The 25,569-nt window shown below is 42.4% G+C and overlaps 1 protein-coding gene across 1 annotated transcript in view; it reads left to right on the top strand.

The window, feature by feature from the left end:
• The first annotated feature begins 15,824 nt into the window (after positions 1-15,824).
• LOC147701169 (claudin domain-containing protein 2-like) overlaps positions 15,825-25,569 on the top strand; it is a 135,486-nt gene continuing 125,741 nt past the window's right edge. Inside the window, exon 1 of the mRNA XM_086929314.1 lies at positions 15,825-15,842. Within this exon, the coding sequence (XP_086785440.1) occupies positions 15,825-15,842 (18 nt within the window). The remainder of the gene's footprint in view (positions 15,843-25,569) is intronic.

Below are 25,569 nucleotides of genomic sequence, written 5' to 3'. Positions count from 1 at the left end.
CTCCGTCAAGGAACCGCGTCCAGCTGTTGTCTTCAAGAGCTCTTTTAAATTGAGTCAGCGTCTCATCCGAGGTGGTGGCTTCTCCTATCTCTTGCAGAGTCAGCGTGTCCAGGCACGCTGCTAGAGATACCATGTGAACAAATTCCTCTGCTCCTTGCCCATCCGCTAGCGGGAGTGCCTTCTTCGTCACGTCTGGGTGTCGGGATAGGTAGTCCGCCGGGTTGTGCGCCCCTGGTCTGAACACTAAGTTGAAATTGTATCCCTGCAGTTGAACGGCCCACCGCTCGATCCGCGGGGGGCCAGCCTGGAGGATCCAGCGAAGAGTGGCAGCAGTGGCTTGTGATCAGTCACGATGGTGAATTCCTGTCCGCAAAGGTATAGATGAAAATGCTGGCACGCCCATTTTATGGCCAGGGCCTCTCGCTCGATCTGGGCATATCGAGTCTCTGTGTCGGTGAGGGCCTTGCTTGCATACGCCACGGGCTTCCATTCGTCTCGGCCGTATTCTTGTAATAACACAGCTCCCAGACCCACCGGGCTTGCGTCCACGATGAGTTCTGTCTTCCGGCGTGGTTGAAAATATGCCATTACCGCCTTGTCTAGCAGGCTTGCTTTGATGTCCTGGAATGCCTGATTCACTGAGCATGTCCATTCCCACTCCTGGTCCTGGCATGTGAGTGTTCCCTTATGGTTCTGCCAGGGCCGCTAAGTTGGGTATGAACCGGCCACAGTATGTGGCCATACCGAGGAAGCTCTGCACTTTGGATGGGTTCCGCGGAGTGCTCGCAGTCCAGATTGCCTCTGCTTTCCTCGGGTCTACTTTTAGGCCTTCACGCGTGAAAGTGTAGCCGAAGACAGCTCTTGATAGAAAGAGCACTTCGCCCTGTGCAGGGTCAGCCCATGCTCTTCCAGCCTCTGCAGTGTGGCTCTCAGGTGAGCGTGATGCTCTTCTAGCGTGTTGGAGTATATGAGGATGTCATCGCTCAGGTTGATTACCCCACTCAGCCCCGATAGGACCTCTTATCGCGTTCTGGAACACCTCGGCGGCCTTTTGACACGCCGAAGCTCAGTCTCTTGTATCGTCGGAGCCCGTCAAGCTCCAGCTGGTGGTACCCTGCGTTGAGGTCCAGCTTGGAGAACCACTTTGCTCCGTTTAGGTCAGCGATGCCATCCATCGTCGGGGAAATGTGGCGTTCTCTTTTCACTGCGACATTGGGGAGCCTCATGTCGATGCACAGTCTGATGGCGCCAGGCTGCTTGGGTTTGGGCGCTACGACCAGTGGGGACACCAAGGGAGTTGGTCTGGACACCTTCTCAATGACACCTAGATCTTCTAGTCTTTTGAGCTCCGCCTCTACCTGTGGGCGGAGATTGAACGGTACCCTGCGATGTCTTAGGGTGACTGGGCGTATGGAGGTGTCGATGTGTAGTCGGACCTTCTTTCCTTTGAGCTTTCCTAGGCCCCTGAATAGCGCTGGAAAGTCTTGCAACATGATGTCCGCATGTGATTGGTGGACTTGGTTTGCGAAAAATACTAACCCCAGGTCCTCTGCTGTGTGGTAATATGGAACCGGGCTTCTGTCGAGTATTCGCCATTGACGATGGTGATGCTGATGACTCCTCTTAACGGCTGTGGGTCAGTACCGCCGTAAGTGTAGATGCGCGCGCTCGAGGGAGCGAGTGTGGGCTTAGGTGACATTTGTTCGTATTGTTCGGAGTCCATCACATTCACTGACGCCCCGGTGTCGATGAGCGCCCTCATTTCTGTACCTGCAACCAAGACCGTGCACATGGGTGGTGGTCTCTTTTTTGTGGATATTCGGCTCACGTACGATATCACGTATACTTCGTCATCGTCGTCATCTTCGTAGCGCGGCCTTCTTTCTTGCGCTTGGCTGTCGTGTGGTGGATGTTCCGGCTCCAGTGATATCTGCCTCACTCTTTGTGCTAATGACCGGGGTCCATATCCTCCCCGCGGCCTGGGGGCATTTGGTCTGTACCTACCTCCTTGGCACACTGCTGCAAAGTGGTTCAGTCTGCCACACTTTGAGCACGTCTTTACTTTTACGCTACACGTCCCGGTCACCGGATGATCTCCGCCGCAGTATGCACACTGGGCGTCTCGAGATTGCTATTGGCGCGGACGAGTGCCCTGCGGTCTTCTCTGCAATGCGTCCACCCTTTCCTCTTTGATTGGCGCCATCTTGGGAGTGGCTGGTTGGGCCATGGGTGAGCGTAGTGCCAGTTCCATCTCATCGGCCCTTGAATCCGACAGTTCATGTGAGCGAGCGAGGACAAGTATTTCGTCGAGCGTGATCCCGGGCTGTCTGAGGATGAGTTTTCTGAGTAACTTAGACCTGCATCCCACGATGATTTGGCCCCTGATTTCTTCCCTCGGGTTAGCGAATGGGCAGCTACTAGCTAGCCGGCGCAATCTGGCGTAATACATATCTACTGATTCAGCTTCAGTTTGCCAGGCCCTCTTGAATTTAAATTTCTCATAGTCATTGTTTAGCTGGGGGTCGAAGTGAGCATTGAGAGCGTTGACCGCCGCGTTGTAGTCATCCTCCCCGCCAGTTCCCGGGAGGGTCTCGAAGAGGTCATACACTTCAGGGCCTCCATAGAGGATTAGGAGGGACCTTTTGACCGTGTTGTCTGTTTCGCGGGTGCCTTTAAAGTAGAGGTTAAGGCGGCCCAGCCACACTTTCCACCGCGGCGCCGCAGTCGCCGGGTCGGCCGATTCGCTGAAAGGGGGAAGGGGGGCAGCCCCTGTGTGGGCAAGGCTGACTAGCTTCGGGCCCGTGGCGCGGTTCTGGGGCAGGCCAGCGGGGCCCGGTTGTGCTGTGCTTGCGGCGGGTGCTGCCGTCGCGCCTCCTGTCGCAGGATCTGACATCACTGTGGTTGAGTGCACGTGTCACGCTCTCTCCAGAATCAGGGCAGTTAGAAGCAGCGTGTGTGAGTGTCTCTCTGGTTGCTGTGGGCGGATGCGCAGAGAATAAACAGGGCAGATGAAAAAGAACACTTGGGACGGCCAATGCTTGTTTGGTGTCTTGACTGTGCTGTGACCGAGGCTGAGGAGGCCTTGGATTGGCCAGTGCTTGATGCCGTCAGCGTGGCGATGCAGGGAGCAGGCATGAGGGCCAAGGCAGGCCTGGAGCCGACGTGCACCGTCGCTCCTCTTCACCCCTCCGGGGCAGCGCGCGATGCAGCGGGCACAGGCAACGCACTTGGGGCCGGGACTCGAGAAGCAGGCCCAAAGTGCCTGCGGCGCAGGGGGGGGGCCTTGAGCAGGCCGCAGGCACGCCGCGCGGGCGGGGTAACAGCGGGAGGGCTTACCCGATCTTCGCGTGAGGCAATCCCCGCTAGCTGAACACGCTCCCGTTGAGGAGACGCGTGGGCGGGCCTCGCACTACCACGCAGGCCAGGAATGGACGAGCAGCCGCAGTGGGTGGGCTCCGCAGTCGAATCAGGAACGCGGCAGGCAGCACGTCCGGTGCGATGCCAGCGGCCGAAGGCCAAAGTCCGCAGCAGGTGGCGGGGCACGCGTGAGTACGGTACCGGCCTCGTCGCCAATGTTGTGTGGCGAGGTCAAGGCCTCGCACGTGGTCGCTCACAGCAGCGCCGGAAGAATTGCACTCGGACACACTGCAGACAGGTATGCCGGAAAAGACCCCGAGCGGTCTTCCCGCTTGTTTATTTATACCTCGAGGCGAGCCCGCCCCGAGGGTGTGGGAATGCGTGTGTTGTTCGATACATTGTGTGTGAGAGGCCGGGTGGCTCTCTACACCGGGGACATTGTTTCTCAATCAGAACACCGTGTATGCGTCCATAACAGCATTGTGGGCCCGGAGTTCAGGACGCCTCAAGGGTGCATTAACTCTGGATGTCTCTTCTCATCCAGTATTGACATCAGGCTGCTGCCACCGCTCCCGGGGTTTCCTCTTTTCCATTTAGACAATCCAAGCCTGGTCGTTCACCCTCTGTAACCAGGGTCTGAACCAACTCCATCTTCAGGGGTTTCATTGGCAGCAAAAAAATCTGTAAAAATAGTTATTTAGCACTTCATGTGGTCACTGGTCATCAATACAGATGAAAAGAAGAGCTCAGTCAGAGTGGGGGTTGTCTCTCCAGACTGGCTGAGTGAGGTCATGAGTGCCTTGTCCAGGCCACTGATATCATTGATCAATAGATGAAGGGTGTATGCAGGATTCAAGAAGTCCAGGAATTAACAATGGAATTTTCAAAGTTCTTTATTTATCAGACTTATGCGAAGGTTCAAAACAGAGTTCAACCAAAGCGTTTCATTCTCGAAAGACCTTCGTCAGGGCTGAAAGCGATAAAAAACAAACATCAATAAATAAAGGGTGAAGGGAGGAAAGAAAGACAATAAATAGACAATGGAGAGACTTAGGCACAAGAACATTAAAAGGCAACACTATCACAAACATTCTGTCAAAAGTAGATATAAAAACCCTAAACAGTTAAATGAAGCACACAAACAGTTCAAAACTGACATTGCGCAATTAAATATTGTCAAAGATGAAGCAAACATACATATGAAGAGGCCACAAATTCACAAAGAATATGCATAGGCACATAGATAAAACGCACTGTTGATTACAACCCTGACATTGCACAGTTTGTTTTTACAATAGTTAAAACAAAAAAAAACACAACATTGAAAAAAGAAAAATACTCATCTGACTAGAATACAGACACTTAGCTTTATAAGATGTCTAGATTATTGAAGCCTAAAGTACATAATCTATAGAGCTGCACATATTCTGCACCCCAGTATATCTTAACCAAAAGTATCTAAACGATATTCAAAGTGCACAGCAAAAAAGGCTTCGTGGTCAAACTAATAAGTTTAGAGACTCAGGGGCATATTATCAAGCCCCTTATCGCCGCGTTATCGACACTTTTCTGCCGAAAACGCGGCAATATTTGCATCGCCCTACTATCAAGGCAACGTTAAGTCAACGTGGCTTAAAGCCACTTTAATTGACTTAACGCTGATTTGGTAATAAGGCCCCTTTCACAATAAACTCATCGTGAAAGGGGGCGTGCAGTGGGTGTTGCAGTGGGCGTTCCACCGCAACACCCATTCACTTCGACGCTGCCAACTATTATCAAGAGAGGTGCTAATAGGTGGCAGCGCCGAATTTAAGAACAGGAAAGACCTGTTCTTAAGGTGGCGAAACTAGGAGAAATCCTTCATTTCTCCTCGTTTTTGTTTTCTCCATGTGTGCTGCCTTGTGCAGCACACATGCAAAAAGCAAAATACCAACGTTTCTTTATGTACAGGGAGGTGTCCATTCCTGTACATAAACAAACCTCTTTTTAAAAATGCCAATTTGTAACTTACATGTATGCTGCATGAAGCAGCACACATGTAAGTTACAAAATGGCATTTAAGCTTTGTTTATGTGCAGGGAGGAACACCTTCCTGTACATAAACAAACCTTCCCTGCCTGCGCTGGCGTTAAGTTGTAAAACGTATCTCCATCGTAGGTGGAAACGCTAGACTGCACCATATCCTTGGTAATATGATGCAGCCTGGCGCTTCCGAAGTGGCGAAGAGAGGCGTAAAGCCAAGGCGGCGAACACCTTCCTTCTCCACTTTGTTGGTAATATGCCCCCAAGTTTCCCCAAAAAACTAAATATGTATACATATTGGTAGAACGTGAAAGAGATCTGGAAAGGAGAATAACAGCGAAAGGAAGAAAATAAGCGATAAGTCAAGAAAAGGACAGTGGAGCGAAAAGAGAAAGGGGAAAACATGTGGCTCCTTCTAGATGCAAGGCAAGTTCCCTACAGATGGATATACATTAATTCAAGCAATCTCGCCTTCTTTAGGGCAATAACACTTCCGAAGGAGGAATACAAAATAACCAAATATCGAATGGTTAAACAGACGAAATACGAAAACCTGAAAAGGGCGAGAATCCGATGACCATACAGTAATCTGAAAAGAAGCAGCAAACTCATAAGTAAAAACAATTGGGGCGTACACAGTAAAAGGTCAGTGAGGAGCATGAATTCCTAAATGAGAAATACCAAGGAAATGCGTGAAAGAGTAGAGACAGATGTCTGACCTTTACACAGCGACGTCAATACAGTGGTCACCGCCTCACTCTCAAAATGTTGGCTTCAAGTTCTCTTCATCAGGACTATAAATGTGTTCAGAATCTAAGATGGCATGTATCAAAATTACCAAAATAAAAAGTGAATATGTCGACAATGAACATCAAAGGAAGAGTTCCAAAAGAAAAATGACCTGAACAATAAAGACGCAAATGTACAATGAGGTAAATACTCCAGGCAGCAACTCTGGAGTGCTCCGAGAATTGTCCCTGGTGTTAAACTTTTGCAAAAGGTTTGTTACATTACAGCAATTTGGAGCATTCCACATTATGCAAATTCCATGACATTTCAGAAATTACACCAGTTCACAATTTCTTAGACTTTTTGCCACAGGAACTTGAGGGGCAGAAAGTGTTTCGAGCAGACACTTTTTTTTGCGCCAGACATCTTGTGCTAGTTTCTTGAGCGACTTTTGAAGACCATGTATATACCCTTCTGTTTAGTTTTCGCTCGAGACACCCCATAATGCATTTCATGAAATGTAGGTGTAAGGCCTGGAAGGTCTGGGCAGCTGACCGGAATCCCCGCGCATCCGATAGGGTCCAATGTTCAGCATAGGGGGGCCTTGCGCCAAGAGTGCCTAGTCTTAAAGAGGAGTGGGCCAGGCGGGTGGGTGGGCATGGCTGAAGTCTGCCTGAGCCATATGACCAGAAAATTGAAGTTGGATCTTCCATAGAGACAGTGCCAGATAATGCATCTAATAATTCAATGCCCGACACCCTGAGAGGCGCTGCCTGGACAAGTCCCATCCTCTCTAAAGGGTTTCCCCCGCAGGCCCTTGGGAGGATGAGCAACAGGTGCAGCCTGGCATGCTTCCTGATGGTCCATGGAGCTATCCATGGAGCTAGTGTACACTCCCTAGGCCTTCTGCGGGGTCAGTCCATTGCCTCTTGTCGAGGCTGGGTGCAGTCCTGTAGCCAAGGTCTCCTAGGCATCATCTGGACACCCTAGAGTTAGCCATCACAAATAACCCACTCCACATATGAGTTCCCTGGAAGAAGGGACACAAGGGAGAGTTCCCTCCTCAAGACCCCAAAAGACACTGCCTCACCCATGTTTTTATTTCCCCTCCCTCCCCCACCATCAGGGATGCATCAGAGCCTAGGACATGAAGTAGCCTGGAGACCCCAGAAAGTGTATTAACCTTAGGGACGCAGGTGAAGCCATGACCCCATTATCCTGCACCCTATGCTATGTGTCATAAAACCTCTGAGGCAGTTACACTGAATGAGTACTTGTGTCCTTATGCAAATGGGATATGACGTATGCCACTGTTGGCTCATGAGGGCAGGCTAACCCGAATGATGAGAGCACCTTTTTGTGAGTGTCCTGGAGAGTTCTAAGCCTTCATTCATAGATTGAGTGCTTTTGATGTTGATGGGTAAAAGGAAAATGTCAGGAGTCACTTAAGGGCGTATTTATGAGAAAGTCAGGCAGCTCAGAGCAGCAAGTCACCTTGCACTGCTGTGTGACAGGGAAAGGACGAGAATGTGCTGCATTTAAAGGAATATGGCACATTCCTACCTTTGTTCCTGCGCTGGCACCATTTTGGCAAGATGCAATGGGACCCTGTGTTGCAAGCAGGATTGCTTTTGTTCAGGAAGGACACCTTCCTGAACAGAAACAATCCTGCGAGGCATATTCCTCTTTCTATGAGTGCTGCATAATGCAACACATGTAGAAAGAGGAAGTAATGAGGAGACATAAAGATGTCTCCTTGTTGCACCTCCCCTGGGAAGGGGCATCTTTTTGGCGCATTCCTAGGTATACCACTTTTGGTAAACCTGGGAATTCATCAAAAACCTTGGGGGTTGCATGGGAACACCCACGCAACACCCATGGAATGCCTTCCGAGGCAGAGTAACGCAACGCAGCGATTTGTGCTGTTTGCTTTAGTCCAGATTTATGAAGCCACTCAGGGTGGCCTTGCGTGGCTTCATAAATCGCATTTTGGACTTGTCGCGCTTGCACCATGTTGTATGGGGGAAGAGCGATGATATATATGAAGACACGCAAATCAACCTTGCGTGGCCCCGAGTGGCTTCATATATCTTGGGTAAAGCAACGCAGCACAAATTACTGCTTTGCCTTACTCTGCGCCAGGGAGGCGTTTCTTGGGTAATGTGCAGGTGTTCCCACGCAACATCCATGGATTTTGACGTATTTCTAGATTTACCAGAAGGGGCGGACCTGGGAATGCGCCAAAAGCGTACACCTTCCTAGGTGAGGCGTAATGAGGAGAAATAGGTTTATTTTGCCTCCTTTCTTCCATTTTTGATGTGTGCTGCATGCAGAACACACAGAAATAGAAAAATGCCTCTATGGTTGTTTTTTTCAGGATGGTGTCCCTCCCTGCACAAAAACAATCCTGCATGCAATACAGGCACCCTTGCACCAGGGAGCAACGTGACGGGCGCTAGGCTGCAAAACGGTGCCAGCGCAGGGAAAAGGCTCGAATGAGCCGTATGCATTTAAATTCGGCACCTTGCTGCCCTTTCTTTGTCATCCAGTACAGCTAGGTGACTTGCTGCCCTGCGTGACAAACTCATAAACATGCCCCTTAGTTTCTATGGCTATGGTAAAGACACTCCAAAGGGGGAGTGCCCTTCCAGACAGACTTGAGGAAATGAAATCCTGCCCAATAGGCTCTGTTTGCTGGCTGCACCGCTAACGAACCGTCTTGCTCTGACACCATTTGGTTGAAATGATGAGTCACGGATCCAGGTGTGCGCCCTGTAGGATCCTTTGCACTGTAGAAATGCGTCCCAAAGCACCACATCCTTTAGGACAGACCGCAGTGTGTAACCCCCTTGAGTGTGGGGGTCCAAGCACTGGCATCCTCTGTCCAGTGTTAGAAGGGGGCGGGATTGGAAGGGCACAGTGTGCCCCTACTTTTAAAAATTATGGTAGTCCGTTCCCCAATTTCTTTGTTTTAATAAAGCGTACCAGGACTGCAGGATTAGCCCTGCTTTAAAAGTACAACTTTATTTTTCAGCTTGTGTGATGCACCGTGCACATCCCCTGCAGTGCGCCTGACCTCCCCTTCCCCTCTGTGTCTTGGGGCCTGCAAAGTGACACTGAACGGGCCATCAGTCTTAGCATTGGTGCGAAAACGGCTGCCTCTGATGGCCCTGATTGCTGCTGTGAGCCCGTGATTCACACCTCATTGAGTGAGGACAATGCCTGCCTGCCCCACTGTGACCATCAGAATACCTTTGGTGGTGCCGCACTTGACGCCACCTGGAAAGAACAAGAAGGAAACGCTGGAAAAAAATCTGATAGTTTCACTGACAATTACTGCAGGCAGAAAGAGTGCAAGATAAGACACGCAACAGTTGATTCCGCACTGTCAGGATGGGGCGGGTCTGATGCGCTGATGATGGGGAATAAAAAAACATGTATCAACCGGGCTTGTTCTTTTACAAAATATTATTTCTCAAGAAATATAGTTTGATAACTAGTTTTAAATGCGTGCATGCTGTTTGCGAGGAATGCAGCTAGAGAAAGCAAATTTAAAATACAAAACACGTGTGCAATGTTATCAAGTGGATTCTTGACGTAAAAACAGTGTTCAGTAAGTGTCAAATACTGACCAAAGACAAATACTGCAGCTTTCACATAGGACATGCAAAAGAATTGTCAATGGCAACGGGCGCCGACTAGCAGGAAATGCAGCAGGAGGTGGTGCGGGACAGCACGCAGCGTCCAAAAAAAATAAATAAATAAATACCGCCTTCGGGTAAAGTCCGCGCTATATAAAAATGCATAAATAACTAAATAAATACCGCAAATCACCGCCGTCACTCTGCCGGCCTGCGACCAGGAAGTCAGGCAGGCCGGCGCGACAACAGGAAACAGGAAGTAGGAGGGCGGGAGCCTACCCCGCCTCCCACGGAAGAGCCGCGATTGGACGGAGCCGTGTTTGGAGCACCGGAGCAGGCAGGAGCCTACCCTGCGCCCCGGTGCCGAAGGAGGGAAGAAGAGCCCTGCTGCCGGGCCCTGCAGCTGAGGAGAGCCGCCGCATGAAGGAAGCCGGTGAGTGGGTTGCTGAGCGGGGGGGTGGGGGGGCGGGGGAAAAGCATGTGCGCGCGCGAGTGCGGGGGGGGGAAGCATGTGCGCGCGCGAGTGCGGGCGGGCTTTGTATGTATGTATGTATGTATGTATGTGCGTGTGTGTGACTGTGGGGGAGGGGGGTGTGTGTGTGTGTGAGCGAGTGTCTGTGTGCCTGTATGTGTGTGCCTGCGTGTGCATGCGCTCGCCTGTGTGTGCGTGCGTGCATGCAGAGGGGTGGGGGCTGTCTGCCTGCGTCTGTGTGAGCAAGGGCTGTGAGTTACTCTGCGCATGCGCGGGTACTCTGCGCATGCGCGGGTCAGACGCGCGCTCCCGCGGTGAAAACTGCGAGGAAAAATGCTCGTAACAGATTGGTGTCCTCATTCCCAATAACGGGCGACAAAAGGTCTGAAGCAGACACTCTCAATGCTCACGCATTGAGAGTAAGGTCTGCTCGACCTAAAAAAAGAGCTTCACTGAGGACTTTGTGGATTGCTGTAAATCTGCTTTCCAGCCAGCCAGCCAGAACTGAACAAGCATTGAAAATGCAATAGATTTCGCCTTTGATTAAGTTAAAGCCATATGCTAATGGTATTGTATAGCAAAGCAAATCGCTTTAACTTAATGAAAGGCAAGACCTATTGCAGTTTTATTATTAATGCTTGTTTTTTTTTGTTTTTTTTACTGTGCTGTTCAGTGCTGACTACTTGTCTGCTGCATGCAAATAAATACAGCTAGTAATCCAGTAATTTACTTGCCACTAGTTTTTCATGTTAAATAGATAGGCTGTTTCTAGATTGATGATATTAAGGTACAAGCCCAGATGGCACACTGTTTCGAGTTTCCTGTATCAGATTTCTTCATCAGTACCTCTATTTGGTAACGTTTGGAGGTCTGACTGACCTTTGACTATTTGAGTTGAGTTTCATGCTCATTGGCTTAGCTTGCAAATTGAATAAGTTCTACTCTTTCCCTGCCAGTATAGAAACCAAGCTCATGGCTGTGCACAGTGAGTGACCCATCTGTGTGCCATATCCCAGGAGCATTCTTTGGGACCTATTAGCTTCACAAAAATTTTCATTGATCACAAAAGATACTGAGCCTTGCAGTTTCTCTGAGAGTGTAAAAGCATAGGCATGCACTGGCCATACACTTATCAGGGGAATCGGATGGTACCTGTACTTGCGGTTTGTGTTTTTTAGAGTGGGAGGTTAGAAGAAACCGAGGCCTCTGTACATAGATTTATCAGTTTCACAAACATCAGAGACCGCACTGTACCATGCCGTGCTGTAGCACAGAGCAGGAGAGGTCTTAACCCACCCCATATTTTGGCAACATTTACAATCATAATAAAATCTTTAGTTTGTCAATCAAAGCGATCAAAACATTTCAACCTACATTAAAAATTAGTGTGTGTGTGTGTGTGTGTATATATGTATGTATATGCATGTATGTATGTATATGTGTGTATATATATATATATATATATATATATATATATATATATATATATATATATATATATATATATATATATAATATATATATATATATAAATATTCACTGAAAAAAACATAGGTTTCACACTCGTTAAATTCACTGAAAAAAACATAGCTTTCACACCAGTTATAGTTAGCTGAACATTTTACTCATACAAAACCATTGAAATTCCCACGTTATTGTTAGTTGGACTCACTATAACTTGCGCGCCCGCAGTCCACTGCTGATGATGTCACATATTACATCATTCATGACATGGTCAGTGACATCACTGATGATATCTCAATCCCTAATTTTGTTTTGTTTTTTTGCTCCTGTTGAGCAGTTTCCCATTCCCTGTTTTTGTTCTAAAAAAAAAGAAGAAAAAAAAAGTTATTTTCAGAACTACCTCCAATTCTCATCAAAGAGCTGTGTTCTTAAAAAAATGAAAAAGAGTAAGTGAAGTGGAGTGCATTGATAAACGAGAAGAAAATGAGTAAGCAAGCACAGAAAGGGATGAGGGGAGAAGGGAAGTGAAGTAGGAGGACTGAAAGAAGGTGAGTGTGGGGAAGGAGAGTGAGGAGAAGGACAGTGAACATTGGGAATGTGGATATGCGAAAAAAATGTAGTAAAGGAACGGGGTGTGGAAGGGTAAGAAAAGAGCAGTGATGTTTTGGAAAGACTAGAGATACAGACTGGATAAAGACAAGTAAGTGTCAGTCCAGGTAATTAAAGCAGTGAAGAAACAGAGAAAGTGAAAGAAAAAATAAGAGTAGAAGACTGAAGGCCTCATTTTTGCACCTGTCTCACAGCAGGCGTAACACTGACGCAGGTCCTTTAACATGGGGCTGGCCTCATGTGAAAGGATGCATTGCTGGAGTTGTCACTTTTGTGATACACTCCAGCAATGCATCATTTTTACGTTTACAGATATGTTAGAAATACTGACGTATCTGTAACTACTTGCGACCTAACACGTCATAAATTAAATATCACGCATGAGTAGAAGACTGAAGGCCTCATTTATGAGGCTACGCGTCACTTTCACGCCACAGATGCGTCACTTTGGGACGCATCAGTAGTGTAAAAAATGCACCTTGTTGAGTCATATTTACAAAGTGACGCATCTAGGTAGATGCGTCACTTTGTAAACCCCTGTGCCACATTATACCTACGCCAGCTGTAATGTATGCAAAGGGTGTGTATTGACATAAGGAAGGGTCGTAGAAGTGACACAGTGACATCTAAGAGATATCACTGCATCACTTTTATGATGCTCTTGCATCCAAATATTGCACCTGCTTAACAGCAGCCGTAAGACTGATAAAGGCCCTTTCACATAAGACTGGCCCTATGTGAAAGAATGCATTGCTGGAGTTGCATCATTTTTGTGACACATTCCAGCAATGCATCACTTTCCTCTAAACACTCTACATTATCTTTTTACTATATTTTTTACACTGTTTTTCCCTGTGGTGCGCTCAGGGTACGCGTACCGGAGAGCGCACCTGGGAACGCACTCAGCGCTTTTTTTTTTTTGCCTGCCAGGGTCCTTCTAGGCCCCCCCTCAGAAAACCTAGGGGGTCAGAGGGTGTCTAGTCTGCCCCTTTTTAATTATTTCCTCATTTATTTTTCACCTCTTGTGTCTCTGTTCTTCAGAGTCACAAGATGGCGGACTATGCAGACCATTTAGAATGTTTACAGACACCCAAGAGCCAATTAGCTTTTGAAATTTACAACAAATTAAAATGTTTCTTTGGTTTTGAATTTGTGTGTGATGACGTTTCATTGGTTTTCTACTAATAAAATGGTTCTCTAATGAGAGGTAAATACAGCCATTTTGTGATAGTACTCTTTGAGGTACATTTGTGAGGAATATTAGCTGTTCTATTTCTGGTGTGAAATTTACACAGTATTATCTCTTCTACTCCTTTCTAAAAGGTGAGTTATTAATTTGTAAGGGGAATTTAATACTTAATAAAGCTAGTTTAATATTATCTATTACTAAAAATGATAAATTAAAGTAATTTTTTTCCTGCTATTTATAGCAAGAAATTTGAAAAGAATATGCATATCAATGAGGACACCGTTAATATTAATTTTGAAATTTCTGCAACCTTTGTTGAGGAGAGTTGGATTGAGGTCTGAAATGATCCTATTCATAACACTATCCATGTAGAAGACCTTCATTTCAGAGAAGATGGAATGGAGGATTTTAATGATAAACCATTGGATGCTCAATTATGGAATGTTTGGACGATGTTGAGTTCCAGGAGTCATTTATGAAGAGTTGTGATGAGGAGATTCCTGATCAAATAATGCTAGAAGTACTTCTAAATTATGAAAATTCTGAAGAATAAATTTATAAATTATAAATTGTTTGAGACATTTTTCTGTTATTGTACTTGAAATTTATGAGATAGTAGTGAAATAATTGTGGTATAAAGTGAGACTTATAGTATAGAGTGCAACATTTCTGTATTACATAGTAAGTTTACTCCGTTACTTCCCTTCTCCCAATATATTTTCTCCAATGTGCATTTCACATCTTTTTCATCTCATGCCTTCTTTCTCTCACTATTTCTCTCTAGTGTACACTATTGCAGCCATTTTTTGTATTTTCCATACTATATTTTGCAGAATAGACCCCAGAATGAAGTACAATTTTGGTAATCAAACTATGATTCAGCACGTGCAGAAGAGGCACGCCCAGAACTATGCCCGAAAGAGTGTCAGGGCTCTGGCACAAGAAATAGTGCCTCTACTTCAACTACTTCAACTAGAGGAATAACTGCATTGGTCAGGGGGCAACCAGAGCAGCTGATCCCAAATAATCAACCTGTTTTTAATGAGGCCTCCATCAAATGCAAAAATTGTGATGCCGTACTTAGTTACGGGGAACAAAGTATTATGTTCATTGTTTGAGCATTAGAGAACCACCGCTGCCATCCCCAGTCCTAATTTTAGTGAGAGAGGAAAAGAAAATGAGTGAGGGAGGAAAAAAAGGGACAAGAGGGGAAGGGAAGTGAAGTAGGGGGATTGAAAGAGGTTAAGTGTGTAAGTATAACTAAGTTATAGGGAGTGAGCTTGACAGAAGAGAAGCGAGAGACTAAAGAGACGGACAGAAAAAGACTAACAGAGAGAATGAGGTAAGGGGAAGTGTAGAGAGAGGAAGGAAAGTAAAAGAGAAGGTCTGAAAGAAGATGAGTGTGAGTATGGCTCACTAATAGGGAGTGAGCATGATAGAAGAGGAGTGAGACTAAGAGGACGGAGTGAATGGCGGTAACACAGAGTGAGAAAAGGGGAGTGAGTAAGTTAGAGGACAGAAGGATTAACAGAAGCAGTTACTGAACTGCAGAAAAGGAGTAAGGAAAGTGAAAGGAGTGAAGGATGGGAAAAGAGATAAAAAAGTAAAGTATAATGTCTGAACGAATGTGAGTGTATCAGTATGGACGAGTTATAGGCAGTGAGCGTGACCGAAGAAAAGTGAGAGACTAAAAGGATGGAGAGAATTAGGCTAACAGAAAGACATTAAAGGAAGGGAAGCATAGAACTAAGAAGACAGACAAAGAAAAAGAAGTAGTAATTTAAGTGGAGTCAGGAGAATAAAATAAGGGAAATATATAAAACAATGAATTAAAACAAAAGAAAGGAAATAAAATAAGAGAAGACCTGTTTTTCCCTATGGTGCGCTTCAGTACCTCATTTATGAGGACATGTGTCACTTTTACGGCGCCAGTGCGTCACTTTTTGTGACGCACCAGTGGTGTAAAAATAGCACCTTGTTGAGTCATATTTACAAAGTAATGCATTTAGGTAGATGTGTCACTTTGTAAACCCTTGCGCCACATTATACCTGCACCAGGTATAATATATGCAAAGGGGGTGTATTGACACAAAGATGGGTCGTACAAGTGACGCAGTAACATCTAAGAGATTTCATTGCGTCACTTTGAGGACGCTGTTGTGTTAAAGTCTTGCACCTGCCTCACAGCAAGCCTAAGACTGACGCAAGCCCTTTCACATCAGGCTGGCCCCAATGTGAAAGGATGCATTTCTTCAAATTATTTTTTTTCTACAATTTTTTACACTGTTTTTCCCTGTGGTGCGCTTGAGGGCCTCATTTATGAAGAATGAAAAAGCAAAGGATGGGAAAAGAGAGGAAGGTAAGTAAAAGGTATCAAAAAAGGAGAGTGTGTGACTATAACTAAGTTATAGGGAGTGATCTCGACAGATGACGAGTGAAAGAATAAAGAGACAGAGAAAATGAGCTAAGGGAGTGTAGAAGTAAGAGGACAGAGGGAGTAAGAGAAGGAGTTAGTGAAGTGGAGTAAGGAGAGTAGGGGAAGGGAAAAGAGTAAAGGAATGAAGGAAAGGAAGAGAGAGGAAGGAAAGTAAAGGAAAAGGTCTGAAAGAAGGTGAGTGTGAGAGGAGTGAGAAAAAGGGGAGTAAACGTGGGTATTCAGAGTAAGTGAGGCAAGCGCAATAAGGGAACAAAGGTGTGGGAGCATCAGAGAAGAGTAGTGAGGTTAAGGAAAATAGTATAGAGAAAATAAATATTCTACATCAAACTTATCTTTAAGTAATATCAATTTAGTTTGATATTTTCATTTAAATTTATATCTGTGAAAGAAAAAACAAAATAAGGTAATGAAATATTGTAATAATCTTCATGGAGTCAAGGTGTAGTTCCAAGTTGGTATTTATTGTAGTTGAAGTTACAGATGGTACAGGTGAACCAAGATGGTAGTTAAATGGTCAAGTAAGTAGGTAAGTTAGCTATTAAGTTAGCCCCACCAGGAGCTGTCCTCCTGGACACTCAGCCTTCCATCACCAAGTGAAGGCCCATCTCAAAGCCAGCATTCTATGACATACATAGCATTCTAAATACAGACAAGCTGGAAAGGATGAGAAGACAGATGACAGATAAGGAGATTAAGAAACACTTTACAACATATCCCCTTTCCTTACACTAGAGAAGAGAAACAAAGAAGGAATAAGAAAAGAATGAAGCATAAGAAATGTAAATAACGGTATACAAACAACAGGAAGAAATGATAATGTAGAAAAATAGAACTAATAAGAATCGAGAACAGATATGTCTAGAAATAGAATAAAATAGAAAAAGCTAATGAATTAAAACACAAGACACACACGTCCCCTTTCCTCTCACTAGAGAAGAAAAAAAAACATTAATAAGAAGATGAACAACGAACACAAAGTCCACGGGATCGTCAACCATACCAATTGGCCAGACTGGCGTAATTGTGAAACCCAGTAGTGAAAGATAGAACAAGAATGAATAAATATAAGAAGGAATACAAGTAAAGGTGAAAGAATAACACCTAACAAGAACATATCAGCAAGAAAAATTAATTAAAGCAATGTAAGAAAAACATAAAACTCCATGTGACGTACGTCTACGCACAGGAAACAATCAGGAGTAGTAAAACTATTTTGCGCAAAAAGAAGATAATAATTAATAGAGCTCGAGCAAAACTATCATAAACAGTACTGAATTGAATGAATGACATCAGAAAAACATATCATAAACCGGTAACAGTAAACATGCATTCATTGAATAATAACGTAAATATCATTTTTAAAACCGGTAACTGTAGACTGTCGACTCATAAAACATGCATCCATTGAATAATAACGTAAATATCATTTTTAAAACCGGTAACTGTAGACTGTCGACTCATAAAACATGCATCCATTGAATAATAACGTAAATATAATTTTTAAAACCGGTAACTGTGGAGTGTCGACTCGTAAAACATGCATCCATTGAATAATGACGTAAATGTCATTTTTAAAAACTTGTAACTGTAGACAAAAGTGTCCACTCATCAAATATGCATAAATGTAATAATGACATAACATAGCTGAATTCATCATGAAATTCAATAAACATCACTGTTAAACCGTGAAAAATTCATATAATTAATTTATTATTATACCTGCTGCAACCTATCATTATAATGCAACATTTCATTTTAAAAGGCATCACAACATGAAGACTAGTTCATATGACAACATATCATACTCAAATACATTTGAAACAGAAATAAGTGGAAGAAATCTCTATCAAAATGTGATAATTAATAATTAAAACAATAAATTAAAATAAATAAAGTTGTCACCGTTGTCAACTGGAAAACATGCTAGACGTTGTAGCTCAAGAAGAAAGAAACAGTACCTGCGCTGAAAAAAATGACGAAATGCACTCCTTGCATTTTCCCACGTGAAGAAATTGTAATTCCAAATAGCATGAGACACATTGAAGAAACAGCAGTGCATTTCATTAGATGAAAGTCATAAGTGGCGGTCTGTTTATATTATTTACCTCATGCAGACAGAATTGTACCACCACAGAATTTAAATAAACCAAAACAGAAGGGCTGAACTTGAAGAAGACACGTCCGGAAGAGGTGCAGGTTGTGACGTGATGAATACAAAAACACTTTGAAGAAACACTAATGACGATGGCAGCACGTTTCCTCACGTCGTGCCGGGTGGTTAAAGGCACAGTAATGCACTCCATAGCTAAACCGCAGTGACATTGACGCTAAAGGCACGTCATCGACTCTTGTGAGGCTGCAGGCAAGATGAACGCGCTGAATGCACGCGCTGGTGCCACATTTGAATAAACTGATGGCAGTTGAACAGCCGAGGTGAACAGGCAAGATAAAAATAAATCTTTTACAGTTCCTAATCTAAATGCTTGATGTACAAATACATTTTCAATGTCACGCTGCATTTAGGAAAAACATAACATGAACGAAGTGAAAAGCTCTTTAAAAGCCTTCACTTCGCCCAGCTGCCCCATAAATCTGCAATCACCAGACAAGCAGGGTCGGAAAGGGCACAGCCACAACAAATGGTGACAGATGAAACCCATAACTCGGGCGGGTGCAATAATGAAGCCTTTCCTTTTTAGAAAATTAAGCCGGTGTCCAGGCAGTTAACTCTTTAAGTTGTAGGAATCCACGGACATAAAACACACTGGAGGCTTGTAATTCTAAAGGCAGCAGGCTTTCAAATCTGGTGAAGTCTTCACTCGACAATCAGACCTTTGAATACACACTGCAGGCTTAAAAATCAGGAAGGTGCAGTTTAAAATCTGGCCTTTCATGTAGGCTTAACAACCAGCAAGCTTTTAAATCCAGTGAAATGAAAATTAAAAATCTTAGAACAGGAACTGGCAATGTTGCGCAAGGTTATCAATCAGGAGGCTTATCAAGCACAGTCGGGCAGTCTCTTTTGAATCAATCAGGCAGTCTCTTTTGAATAAGGAGAATGAATTTTAAAACAGGAGCAGAAGCTTTTAAAAACGGGTGCAGACGTTAAATAATTTAAAAGTGCGAAATAAGCCGAGAACTCACCAAGCTAAAGTTGATGTTGGCAAGCCCAGGTGAGGCTGACCGTTGACAGTTGGTCACTGGTGGGGCACGGTCAGCCAACAATGTATAGTTGCAGGTAAGTGCTTGGGTTCTTAGTTGTAGAGTTAGAGTTCTTAGATGTAGTTGAAGACTTTGAATGTAGAAATCCTTTAAAATAGCATCCACGCAGGGTTTGAAGTCCGGATCGTCGCCAATGAAATAATGTAATAATCTTCATGGAGTCAAGGTGTAGTTCCAAGTTGGTATTTATTGTAGTTGAAGTTACAGATGGTACAGGTGAACCAAGATGGTAGTTAAATGGTCAAGTAAGTAGGTAAGTTAGCTATTAAGTTAGCCCCACCAGGAGCTGTCCTCCTGGACACTCAGCCTTCCATCACCAAGTGAAGGCCCATCTCAAAGCCAGCATTCTATGACAAACATAGCATTCTAAATACAGACAAGCTGGAAAGGATGAGAAGACAGATGACCGATAAGGAGATTAAGAAACACTTTACAACAGTTACAATATTTATAATATATATATTACAATACAAGAGACAAAGTAGGAGATTAACAAGGGTAAGTGAGGGTGAGTGAAATGCAGGAAGGTTGATGAAAAAGGAAAAATAAATAGAGAATAAAAACAAGTGAGCTTGAGACAAACTAAGTAAAAGAGTGAGAATATACAACTAGTAAAGGAAAGAGTGACACAAAGGAACTGAGTAAGAGAGTAAAGCAAGGTAAGGAAGGGAGTGTAGGTCATTTTTAGGGAGTAAGCATGACGGAAGAGGAGTGATAGATTGAGAGGATCCAGAGACTGAAGCTAAGAGACAGGCTGTGATGGAAAGGGAGTGAGGATGTGAGAGGATATAGGAAGTGAGAAAAGAAGTGAGTGAAGTGTAATAAGGTTAATGAGAGAAGGAGCATTATTGAGGGAATGAAGAAAAGAAACAAAGGGGAGTGAAGTAGAGTGACTGACAGCTAGAAATTGGTGGATGAGAGAGAGGTAATGAGCCGTGAAGGAGTGGTTAATGAGAATAAGTGTGGAAAATGGAATAAAGGAAGGGAGGGGAGGGAGAGTCAAAAAAGGCAAGCGAGAGTAAGTTAAGAGAAGTGATAGAGGGTGGAAATAGGTAAGTGAGTATAAGAGAACGGGATAATATTATATATTTAATAATACAAAATACAAAATAATTTCAACAACATGTTAAATGGTTTATTTTTGCTGTTCTCAGAATATATTGAATTTCACTTAAACCAGTGACTTCAAAAGTACTCATCATATAACAGCGGGCAAAAAATGATTGTGTTTAAAAAACCCATTAAATTACTTAAATAATATAATTTTTTTTAAACCATATCTAAACTCACTTTTGATCCATCCACTTTTCCACGAGGACAAATAGTATATGGAAAGTCCTTATTTATGGAAATTAGTCCACTGTTTTCGTAATGTCTCATTTACCCGACTTTCTGAAAGAAAAGCTCCAACATCTTTCACGTTATGAAACAAGAGTTTTACTTCCATCTCTAGTTTACATTTAATAAATAATTCCTATAATACTCACAGCACACTTTATATAATAAACATATACTATCTCTATGAGAACTACATGTTTTTTATTACCTTCATCACTCTCATTTAGAAAGTAATTTTGAAGAGTAAACTAAGTTATATTAACTGCTGCAATCTTTATAGGTCAATTACCTTCCCTAAAATTTCAGTTGTAAGAACACCAGGTAAGAACTTAGTAAGTCAGAAGGCAAACGCTGTTTGAAAGTCAATTGAGTATCATTACAGAGCTGCCAACCTTTTTGACATTTTAAATAAACTGTGTAATGTCCTGATGTTGTTGAAGGACCATCATGGTAAATAATTGCTGCAGGTGTAAAGGTCCTTCCTGAAATTGATAATTGAGAAGCCACAAAATTTTTTATTAATGTAGTCAATTTAGTCCCATCAGGTCTACATCATTGGAACATTACAATAACATACTGTCCATATCTTATTAAAAATAAAGTTGATAACATTTCAGATTTACATTGACTACACACCATGTTTTGATTTGCTGCTCTAACTAGATTATTAAAAGACACTGATTTGCAATCTAGTAAAGTCAAATATATAAATCTTTCAGTGTCTACTGTAGTACTACTTGAAAAGGAGCAATTGTCACAATCATGTTGCCATTTATAAGAAAGGCTAAAAAGATGTTCTACATCTACTCCTTCATCTTGTAAAACAACAAGCATATACATTAGAAATTCCTGACAATCTTGCTGAATATTCTGTGAAAATTGATTTAGACCAGAACATATGTCTAAAACCTTTCGAATTGCAGAAACACTTTGTATTTTTGTTCTATCACTGCTACATTTCCCAAACACAGAATTTAATAAACAACAAAGTGTTTGATCACAATTTTCAGCAATCTGTTCTTTTACAGTTTGGAGAAAGAAAACATTAACCACTACATTAGCATAGCAGTTGACACCAGAACTATTTTCAAACTGAAATCCAACAACATCTTTAACTGAATCCATTTCCTTTCTGCTTACAATTACTGGTTCATCTACTTTTTTTTCTTTTTGCTACAACTTCACAACAATTTTTCTCATTTCTTATTTTTCGGCCTACCACACACTTTTTAAACAGAGGATATTGAGGTAAATTTGGAGCATACTCTCTTCTTAACCTATTATATTCTTTTACACAATTTACATCTGCATTAATCTTTGTCTAATCAAAATCAATCAAGTACAATCCAGATAAAGTTCTCACTCGAGATAAAGCAACATATGCCATGTCCTCCTTGAACACAGAATTTCCAATATTCACCAAAGCAGTATCAACACGATTTATGAATAGTTACTGCATATGCTAAAGAAACAGGAAACTGTTTTCTGCGGACATATACATCTTTCACTAGCAAAAAGAGAGCAGAACAACGAGTGATTTGTTGTACTTCAATACCATCAAATTTAATTTTTATAATTTCAATTCCATCTCTATTTCGGTAATTCACAAAATCTACAACATGACCCATTGCTCCATTTACTAAACCTCTTTCCACATGTAAATTACGTCGTAAAATTATACGACAATTTAAAGATGCATACAGCGTCTTTTCCAAACCAGCAGTTTTAGATATTGTCTTCTCTAAAGAATCCAATTTTGTTTTCAATTTTTCTGACAAAATAATAGTGGCTCCTTCAAGTTCTATTTTATCAATAGCTTCCAGTTTCACAATCTCTTGATTTTCCAACTTTAACATTTTGGTGTTGAAGATTGAACAACTTAAATCAATTGTTTAATCTGTTTTTTAAATTATTTTATGAAATATCTCTTTTTTTTCTAAGGAACTTCGTAAATTTCTTAAATTAACTGTATATTAAATTTTTTGTGTTTTGACTATCTTGCCATTTTAAATATGAAGTTGTGTATTTTAAAAGCTTTTATGATAATTTTTATCGAAATAAAGCCTTCTTGACTTGACTTGACTTGATTGAACATTCTTGCAGAGTTGGCATCAAGCATATGACAGACTTGTTTTCAGGAATTTTCTTAAAAATAATCTCTGGAAGAATATTTTCCTTTGGAAACAAATTTGAAATTAATCGTGCATGTAACGCTTCTTTGCCATGTTCAGTTAGTTTTCCAATTCTTACATCTTGTAGAATATTTTTATAATCTTCATCCTTTGCCTTTCGCATATTTTGAAGCAGCTCTGCATATTTGAAATTTAGCCATATGTTAACATTTCCAATGCTTCCTAAACACTTTCTGGTATCCTCATGCGTAAGCATTTTAAACACTGGCTGTCCTTTCACTGGAGTTAGTTGCAGTAAATCTCCAAAAACAATGATATGTTTTCCTCCAAATAACACATCATAGTCTGTTTTAAGAGTTTCTTGCATTCTTAAATTCACAAAAGCAAGCATTACATTTGATACCATGCTTACTTCATCAATGATAAGTTTCATTTTCTTTAGTACTCTTGAAACTTCACAACAAGCTTCTCCAGATAGCTTGTGGTATTGTAATTTGTTATAATGCTCCACTGGCAGCATCAATAAGCGGTGTAAAGTAATTCCTTTAATGTTGTGTGCAGCCAACCCAGTTGGAGCAGTAACAACACAAGAGAGCGATGATTCCATTGTTTTCTGCAAATATGTTGCAATCACTTTAATCAGGAAACTTTTCCCAGTTCCTGCTTCTCCATTGACATATAGTCGTATAGGCACAAATGATGTACATGAGCACTCTTTTTTCTCATGTGATAAACCATGCTCAATTTGTTGTGTGACTTCGTCATATATTTGTCTCTGCTCAACGTTTAGTTCTTTTTACAAATCCTCCTGAGCTTGTTCCATGGCTCTTTCAACTTCATCCATGGCAGTGGCAGCTTCATTTTGTATAATTGGTCCTCCTAGTGGATCTTGAATCAATGAAGTAGAACTCTGACTGTCTTGAGAACTGTCTCTATCAATCTCTGCTGCAATTGTAGCTTCTTGCTGTATTTCCTCGTTCAACATTTGTAGATAACTTGAAAAAACAGGACATTCTATGGTATCTTTGGTTGCATTGAACGAATCTTCATAAGTAAGAAAATCTCCAAGTAGTTCCTCTTCTCTACGCCAGGGTTTAAAGAGTTGTAAAAGTGCTAAGTAATAAAATTCTCTTTTGTCTGGAAAATCACAACTCCATTTTCGATGATTAATCAAATGGCCTTTTCTTTGTTTTACTAAACAGCCTTCACATCCAATTTCAGCATATACACCTTTATTGATGTCTTCTGTGACGTTCCTTTTAAAAGTGTAGGTTTGCAGAACTTCATAGAGAAAAGCGTTCTCAAGGTGAGTACTTCTATTTGGATAGTATGTATCCAACATGTTTGTCTTCAAAATATCTGTACTGTCTGGTTCTTTCTCCGCCAAATACTCAATTTCTTGTGCAGATTTTAAAACTCGGTTTCGTGTTGCAGCAAGACCTAGACTCACCCAAATGATGGTTCGAGATTTGGCATATAGACTTGCTGATGACAACCAATCAGAACATTCATACACTCCAATTTCTCGATGCGACAACATCTTTAGACTGTAACTGTATAATTTCTTGCTTAGACTCTTTTCATGTGAAATTTCTTCCCACATTTCCTTCAGTTCCATCTTTTCTGATTTTGTGATGTAAGACGTCACATATCGAGCCACAGCAATAGAGTTGTCAGTCACATATTGAATATCCATGTTAGCATTCCACATGGATAAAATGACTGGGTTGTAGTCATTTATGAATTTGGATTCCTCATTTCTTCTTAGGTTGTATGTGTTTTTGGGTGATTTTCTTGTCACAGTAAGTCGGAGAGAAGACATAAAATTATTCACTCTTCCTTTCTATGTTACTGGACGTGGAAATGCAAAACGACATTTCGTGTAGAACTTGTCCTTGGATTTGTATTTTCGACAACAGTATTTCCCACAACGATGGGTTTGAAAGCGTAAAACTTGATGTCTTAAATTGTTTTCTTCTGTACTTTTCGGAACAGCACATGTAGAATACTGCTCAATGAAACTCATCACTTTCTCATCTGAATCTGTTCCAAATGTTGGTGCATCTTTAATCCATAGCAGCATTTGTATATGAGGAGCACCTCTTGCTTGATACTCCTTTCTCCAAAAGAAATCCAACACCTCTCCAAGCGGAGGATTTTTTTTGTGTTTGTAATAAGACATCATAGCTTCAAACCTATGATTGAAATACCTGTATACATTAACTGGATCCAAAGAGCACAGTTCTACAGGTGTCTTGTATTCTATATATATATTTTTTTTTTGCCTCTCTTAGAAATTCAAGTAAGTCTTTCCAAGCATACTCAGCACAGCTAAGAGTGAGGAACCATGTAGGAGTTCCTAAGTTTCTTAGCATACATTTCAATTCCCCATGACGACGGTACCAATACTCGTTAGTACCAGGCTGACATGCCATGAGATTAATTAGCTGAGATTCCAAAATACTGTCTTGCAGTTTGACTTTATCCATAAAATCCCTTGCCGAAACATTATGCAGATGTGCTCCACTTTTCAGTATATGGTTTACTGCATAGGAAAGTCCAGACAAGTCACTCTCAAACAGTAGATGGAACAAATATGGAATGCATTGACGAAACTTTGGATCTTCTGCATATAATCTTGAAGTCCGGTATTCAGATGCAGGAATTTGAACAGGTCGGTCGTCATATCGTCCACCTTCACCTGTTGGAAATAACTGTGGAAAGCAACAAGCTTCTAAACTTTCTTCCCATATACTAATGGGACTTCCTTCGGCTTTTTTCATCTGAAACAAGTCAATATCATTCCCCATTACTTCTTTGGAATGCAATGGATCAACACTATGATGTTCGTAAATTTCTTCACTTCTAGAGACATCAACTTTTTCTATTTGTCCAGCAGAGACATCAGTGTTGTCTTGTACAGTTGTTTCCTCATCTCCCACATACACATTTTTATA

The sequence above is a fragment of the Lissotriton vulgaris genome, chromosome 7 (assembly GCF_964263255.1).
Source record: "Lissotriton vulgaris chromosome 7, aLisVul1.2, whole genome shotgun sequence".
NCBI classification, from domain to species: domain Eukaryota; kingdom Metazoa; phylum Chordata; class Amphibia; order Caudata; family Salamandridae; genus Lissotriton; species Lissotriton vulgaris.
This window is presented reverse-complemented; position numbering and strand designations above follow the sequence as displayed.